Below are 8,310 nucleotides of genomic sequence, written 5' to 3'. Positions count from 1 at the left end.
TGTGTGTTTCTGTGTCTTTAATGAACCCTGTAGTGATATTTCAAGACTAGCATTAATACAGATCATATCCATTATTGACAGTTTATACAGGTCATGTTCTTTGTGATGGACGGTTTATACAGGTCCTTTTCTTTGTTATGGACTGTTTATAAAGGTCCAATCCTTTGTGATGGACGGTTTATACAGGTCCTTTTCTCTGTTATGGACGGTTTATACAGGTGCTATTCTTTGTTATGGACGGTTTATACAGGTGCTATTCTTAGTGATGGACGGTTTATACAGGTCATATTCTTTTTGATGGACGGTTTATACAGGTCTTATTCTTTGCTATGGACGGTTTGTACAGGTCCTATTCTTTGCTATGGACGGTTTGTACAGGTCCTATTCTTTGTGATGAACGGTTTGTACAGGTCCTTTTCTTTGTGATGGACGCTTTATACAGGTCCTATTCTTTGCTATGGACGGTTTGTATAGGTGCTATTCTTTGTGATGGACGGTTTATACAGGTGCTATTCTTTGTGATGGACGCTTTATACATGTCCTTTTCTTTGCTCTGGACGGTTTGTACAGGTCCTATTCTTTGCTATTGACGGTTTGTACAGGTCCTATTCTTTGTGATGGACGGTTTATACAGGTATCATTCTTTGTGATGGACGCTTTATACAGGTGCTATTCTTTGTGATGGACGCTTTATACAGGTCCTATTCTTTGTGATGGACGCTTTACACAGGTCCTATTCTTTGTGATGGACGTTTTATACATGTGCTATTTTTTGTTATGGACGCTTTATACAGGTCCTATTCTTTGTGATGGACGGTTTGTACAGGTGCTATTCTTAGTGATGGACGTTTTATACAGGTGCTATTTTTTGTTATGGACTGTTTATACAGGTGCTATTCTTTGTTATGGACGGTTTATAAAGGTCCAATCCCTTGTGATGGACGGTTTATACAGGTGCTATTTATTATTATGGACAGTTTATACAGGTGCTATTCTTTGTGATGGACATTTTATAAAGGTCCAATCCTTTTTGATAGACGCTTTATACATGCCTATCGTTTGTGATGGACGTTTTATACAGGTCCTTTTCTTTGTGATGGACGCTTTATACAGGTGCTTTTCTTTGTTATGGACAGTTTTCTTTTCTATAGTATATAATAGGCGCTTTATAATGTTTATTTTCTGTGGTATATGATAGGCGGTTTATAAAGATTATTTTCCGTTGTATATTATAGGCGGTTTATAAAGATTATTTTCCGTTGTATATTATAGGCGGTTTATAAAGATTATTTTCCGTTGTATATTATAGGTGGTTTATAAAGATTATTTTCCGTTGTATATTATAGGTGGTTTAAAATGATTATTTTCCGTTGTATATTATAGGCGTTTATAAAGATTATTTTCCGTTGTATATTATAGGTGGTTTATAAAGATTATTTTCCGTTGTATATTATAGGTGGTTTATAAAGATTATTTTCCGTTGTATATTATAGGCGTTTATAAAGATTATTTTCCGTTGTATATTATAGGCGGTTTATAAAGATTATTTTCCGTTGTATATTACAGGTGGTTTATAAACATTATTTTCCGTTGTATATTATAGGCGTTTATAAAGATTATTTTCCGTTGTATATTATAGGCGTTTATAAAGATTATTTTCCGTTGTATATTATAGGTGGTTTATAAAGATTATTTTCCGTTGTATAGTTTATAGGTGGTTTATAAAGATTATTTTCCGTTGTATATTATAGGTGGTTTATAAAGATATATTTACATATGCCCCTATATAGTCAACGGGAGGGGAGTTGCGTTCAAATTAGCGTAAACGCAACGACGTATGAATACAAACCCAGAGTAGGATCGGACTACTTCTAGCTCACGCTTCGGTAAATATGCGTCATATGATAATCTAAATAAGCTTTAATTATTTGATATACATTTTTCCTTTTCACAGATGACAGATTTGTTTTGAATTAATAATAAACCAAAAAAAAAACTTTTTCGTTCTTCTATTTGTCTCAAGACTGATCCTTAGGTGACACAGACAATATTATGCTCGTCAGTACTCGGTTGACAGTAGTAGGTTAGTGTAAACAAAGTTTCTTCGTTGTCGGGTTTCAAAATAACAATAAAGAGTTGTTATTAAATCCAATTAAATATGTATTGTATATCAAAACAGGATATGTGTTCAGGAATTGTAACGGTAATAAACAACAAAATGAATCGCTTGTCGGGGCTACAACCGGGGCTTTCCTCAGGAATGTTCGGGGAATTCCAAAATTACGTCAGTCACACACCATGCAAACAAATGTCTATCATCCGTGCAATAAAATAAAAGTCATAACTATGAATAATTAAGACTATATCACGTTCGTAAACCGATACATACATGACAAACACTCAGCAGCTCAACGGTCATACCATTAACAGGCTATGTCACAGTACTTTCCTCAGTTGAAAATCAAATATGGCGGCTCGCTCCACTTCGGACCGCCGGTAGTCGTTCCGCCCCAGTTATCTCAATTTTTATTCGAAATTGACATTATTGATATATGATCAAATTGAAAAAAAAAATACAACATATTTTAAAAATAATTGAAAGGTGTCATTGTTATATTTCAAATCAAACTGCAGCTATAACATTCAACAATCGGAACTATATCTTCGGTCATCCTGACTACCGTAGTTACCTAGCTTAGCAATCAACATCATTTTAAATTTAACCACGAACATGTAAAAAAAGACTAATTTATGTAAATATATAGATTGAACAGTGTTTTGATTGCGTTAAAGGTGGTATGAACGCAATGGGATACAGACATATTCTACATGTAGCGCTAACGCGCTACATTGAATATGTCTGTATCCCATTGCGTTCATACCACCTTTAACGCAATTAAAACACTGTTCAATCTCTATTATTTTCCGTTGTATATTATAGGTGGTTTATAAAGATTATTTTCCGTTGTATATTATAGGCGTTTATAAAGATTATTTTCCGTTGTATATTATAGGCGGTTTATAAAGATTATTTTCCGTGGTATATCATAGGTGGTTTATAAAGATTACTGTTTGTTGTATATTATAGGTGGTTTATAAAGATTACTGTCCGTGGTATATTATAGGCGTTTATAAAGATTATTTTCCGTGGTATACTATAGGCGGTTTATTAAGATTATTTTCCGTGGTATACTATAGGCGGTTTATTAAGATTATTTTTCGTGGTATACTATAGGCGGTTTATAAAGATTATTTTCCGTGGTATACTATAGGCAGTTTATTAAGATTATTTTCCGTGGTATATCATAGGCAGTTTATAAAGGTTATTATGATATGATACAGGTTCCGATATAAGGTATCTAGATAAGGACAACACAGGGGTTGTTAAGCAGCACATATACCGAACGGATTAAACAGGTCTTGTTCCAGTGATTACGGTCGTTGTACGGGAAACAATTACATGCTTATACCCGGCGTTTTATCATTGGAGAAATCTGACCGTGGAGTACACGTGATCGAGCGTGTCAAGTCATACCAAATGCAAGTATTTGGACGGAAACGATAAAACATTTATGGTGAACTTATGTAGGGTTGTGTTGTTAGAAAATAAAAACGTTGCGTGACCAACAATCGGTGTTCTGTTTCCTTGCTCGATCCCTTGTTGCTAGCTAATCGATAAGATAGTCGTAACACCTTACTTTTACCTGATCGTTAATTAAACTTTTATAAAGAAGTGCGATCAAACTAACGCGGGCGGTATCTACTTGGATCTATGGCAAACGGCTACCATTACTCACGAGCGAAAACTCATGATCATCTTCAACCGGAACCCTGGATACTAAGCGTACACGCATATGTTTATCACAAACAACGCATTTACACAAGGCATTTTCCTGAAGAAGGTCAAAAGTTAGGCCCAGAGCGATATTTCAGTTGTAAAATTTCGCCGCCAGAAGTTTTACTCTAAGAGTTTTAACATTGAACATATTGAAAAAAGAAGTTTGTTGCAGTTGAATTTTTTTTTACATATTTGCATATTTAGAAACAACAATTTTTGGATAAAGAAACACGATGTTGAAAAAATATCAAACTTTTTTCGATTTGGATACATTGAAGTTTATTAGAAGTGAACATGCAACAGTTTAAGTGGATTGTAAATTTCGATTTCGTTACGGCGACAAACGGCAAAACATTCAACTTAAGATTGATTAAGTTGTTTTATTGATGTAATCTACGCCTGACACTAAAAGTTGACGAGAGCTTAACTAAAGCGACATTATGACGTCATAAGTAAGGACATATTGTGACGTAATACTTTCGGATGTATTTCGGGAATATTTACTATGTTGACTAGTGTACGAAGAAACAACATGGCCTTGCCACCCGGATCCCAATCAAGGGACTCCATGTTTGATTTCTTCGATGACAAGGCTGATAGAACTGTGGATACTGGTGAACATGCTAGCAGTGGCGAACCAGAGGACAAGCCCGTACGTCAAATAGTGAAGGATACAGAAAAGTTGTCGGATATAAGCATTGGGACCTCCGGTAGGCAACCCACAGATATTAGTTTCCGGAGTATAGAGGAAGTGATTGAACAAGAGAGCAACTCCACTGACACGCCGGAAATATCAAAATTAGACGAAAGCAACTACGTACCGGATGAAGTAAGTCTACCAGGCAGACGTACTGGTCCACCGAAGGTAAACCAGAATAGCGAAAATACTTTAGACAATCTGAAGTTTCGGTCACCGATTCAAAGAAATGTCGCGCCAGCAGAAGACGATTCTCTGTCTGTCTTCAGTTTATTGTCAAATATTTCACTAACCGAAAATAAGTCGGACCAGAGAGCAGAGAAGAAGCTAGATTCGAATATTGCTTCTCAGTCTGAAGCCAAGCCTGCTACAAACAAACAAGATGAATTAGACCTGTTTGAGAACATTGTCGACACTAATAATGATTCTTCTCAAGAACCATCACTCGACATTGAAAGAGAGCTGAGCTTTTCCTGGTTAAAATCTGAGCCAGCGAATCGGAAGTCGTCACCGCCAATCCAACGGGAAAAGTCTGCCTCTCCATTTAAGTCGCAGAATAAGAACATTGATTTCGGTCTCTTTGATAGCGACGATGATGGTGACCGATATAAAACAAAAGCCGAGTCAGTTAGTGTTGCCAGCGATACAAGGTCTCAAAAGGAAGGAAACGAAGACAGTGTCAGGAAATCGTCTATTCCACTCGTGGATAATAAATCAAAAGACAATATGGAATCGGATTTGCATACAGCGGGCACTAATGAAACAAGTAATGGCGGCCGAGCAGATTCCATGCAAGATCTTAGTTGGCTAACAGGTGACAAAGAATCGCGAAGAAAACTGACTGAACCACAGAAAGATAGGGAGTTTAGCTGGTTAAAAACTGATACAGCAGTGAATGGAAGTGAATCTGAATCTAAACTAGGCGAACAAAATACGAGAGAAACGGAACCACAAAATAATTCCAATGTTAGTTGGCTTCAAAGCAACAGGAATGTGAAAGATTCACGGATGTCGGAAATCACCAACATAACATCTCATTCCTACGAAGCAGCGGATGAAATTGGCCTTGGTCTAAACAAACCAAGTGACATGGATGTTGGTGCTAACGAAGGAGTTGATGTGACATCGCATCATAGCAAGGAAGTCGACAAGCTGAATTTGGATCCTGACAAAACAATAATGGATGTAAACTCTAATCTAAAGGAAGGAACGGAAAAGGTTGACTCCAATCCTAATGATAAAGCAAATGAGCTCAAGTTAAATCAGACCAAAACGATAAATGAACTAGAGGCAGATCCGAACGCAGCAACGAGGGAGGAGAATTCTGAACCCAGCGAAGGAATAAGAGAGTTAGATTTTAGTGTAAGCGAAGAAAGGGCACAACTGGATGAATCAAATTTTAACGAAGCACAAAAGGATGTGAACTCTGATCATAACGTAGGAATGAGAGAGTTAGATATTGCTTCAAGCGAACCAACGGCCGAATTGGACACTCGTCCTAACGAAATAGAGAAAAACGAGGAATTCGCTCCTAGCGCAGCAGGTAAGGATGTTAACTGTGTTCCTAACGAAGGGATTAATGAGGTGGATTCTGATCTAAACAAATCCATGGAAGACCTGGACTTCGTCTGGCTTAAAAGCAAACAGGAAACTGTTAAAGCGGGATCTATATCCGATCTTTCCCTAAAGTCATCTCAATGTGTTACTCCTCAACTGCCAACAAATAAAGCAACGACTGTAGCAAAACATACCGTTGGTTGGTCGGAAGAGAAAAAAGACACCGCATTAGCTCGATCAACGTCCGATAAACAAGTTAATGGAATGTGTTCTTCTTCAGATACTCCTACTCCCACAGAGAATAACGCTACCTCACACAGAGGGAATGATGTATCAATAGGGTCTGTACGCAACGTTCCCAAGGAGGACGATACTTCCCATGACAAAAGTGGTGGAAAAGAACAAGATTTTCTTGGTCAAATGAATGATTTGAACTTTGACTTCATGGCTGAAGAAAAAGTAGAAAATAAGAACGATACCCCAGTAGTTAATAGAGATGCAACACCATCCAGTTTAACCGCTTCACCAGCGTCGTCTAAACAGAATGCTGATCTGCCCAGCGTGGATAACAATAAGACTGAATTTGATATGAAACAATCTCAGTCTAACGGGAGTCTAACCCCGAGTCAGAATAAAAGTGCTGGTTCAAGTGAAGTGACTGATGCCATCCATTCGGCTGTGGCTCTTTTTCATGATGAGAAAGACCCGTCTAATGTCGTCAGCAGTAAGTCTACAAAGAAACAGAAGAAAAAGACCAAGCGTCAGAACGGCTTTCACCAGTGCGCTGACATGCAGAAGAAAACAGCAAACACACATAAGAAAGCCATGGCTATCAATGATAGATCGGAACAAAAGAAAGAAACAAAACCCAAAGTACAAAATACAAAAAGACAAGATATCGGTAAGGGTAAGAATTCATCGGGATTAAATATTGGATCAAAAGAGAAAGGCAAACAAAAAGCATCCAAACAAAAAACGGATTCTGAATCACAAAGAAGCAAAGACGATAACGGTAACAGCAGTAAAGCGGTTGGGAACGACAACTCCGCGCAAAGTTTAGAAAGTTCTGATAGACTCCAAAGCACTACGGAATCATCCGACACTATCATCAAAATCGACGATGTGTTGAGTCATTCTTTTGCATACGAGGATGATTTTGAGGATGATGCAAGGAGTGTCAAATCTATGTCCAGTTCGAAATCTTATCTAACCTCAGATTCGCAAAGAAAGGGTCCGCCAGCATTGACGTACTCTAGTACCCCCTATGGGAGCGTCTACACAGCCTATGAAAGACAGACCAAGCATCCAGTCGGAAATCAGAATGTGAGATTTCCTAAAATAAATACGCTAAAACCGGTACAACTTACTTCCGGTCAAAGCAGCTTCTCTGAACAGTCATTCTCTACTGTTGCTAAGAAAAAAAGGAAAGCGAAAAAGAACCCACCTTATTCACAGGATTCGTACGAGTTCAAAGCCGCGTCCGATCCCGATAGCAAACCGGAAATCATTTTGCGCAAAGCCGGAAAGGTCCCAGTATCACTGAAAGCAGAGGCCGTGTACCAAAAAGGTAGATTAGAAATCGCTGTTGTTGACGAACGTAAAAGGTTGTCCGAGGATCCGAATATGGATGTGAGAATAACAGTATTGCATAAACATTTGGATAGCTTTCCATTCGTAAAGAAACGGCCAAAGAAACTACCGAAGTTAAATTTCGCTACAAACCGAGACATTCTCAACCACAGGGCTGCGTACCCACCTTTCAATACTTATGTTGATGAACAGGCTTCTGAAAGGTTCAAACAGACGTTCGGAAGTTAAAGATGTGGAAGTCGTTAGGAATTCATAAAAATGGATGTGATATTTACAAAAAATTGGATTTGTTCGCAAGATAGACATTTCATTCTTACAAATATTAAATGAAAAAAAAGGAAAATATTTTACTGCCATTTGAAATACAATTATAAAACTACATAAATAATGAAAAACTACAAAGTCTATTGCTATTAATAAACAAATAAGGACCATTTGAAAATTGTTTGTTGAGGAAATAAACCTCTTTGTGATCCATGATCTCCGTTTGTGTCTTTGTTTTATAGGATCTTAATGGGCAGTTCATTATATATGTAAAAGGAAATATTCATGTGGAGATATGTGCTATATGTGCGTGTTAATGCCATTTGGCGCGGTGGTGACGACGGAAGGAGTTTGTTGCCTTGAA

General features: G+C 37.6%; 1 protein-coding gene across 1 annotated transcript; it reads left to right on the top strand.

The window, feature by feature from the left end:
• Nucleotides 1–4,370: 4,370 nt before the first annotated feature.
• Nucleotides 4,371–7,910, top strand: LOC138326976 (dentin sialophosphoprotein-like). The gene has a single exon (XM_069272971.1). It carries the CDS (start codon nucleotides 4,371–4,373, stop codon nucleotides 7,908–7,910), a length of 3,540 nt encoding a protein of 1,179 aa, XP_069129072.1.
• Nucleotides 7,911–8,310: the final 400 nt, after the last annotated feature.

The sequence above is a fragment of the Argopecten irradians genome, chromosome 1, assembly GCF_041381155.1.
Source record: "Argopecten irradians isolate NY chromosome 1, Ai_NY, whole genome shotgun sequence".
In the NCBI taxonomy this organism is placed as follows: Eukaryota; Metazoa; Mollusca; class Bivalvia; order Pectinida; family Pectinidae; genus Argopecten; species Argopecten irradians.
This window is presented reverse-complemented; position numbering and strand designations above follow the sequence as displayed.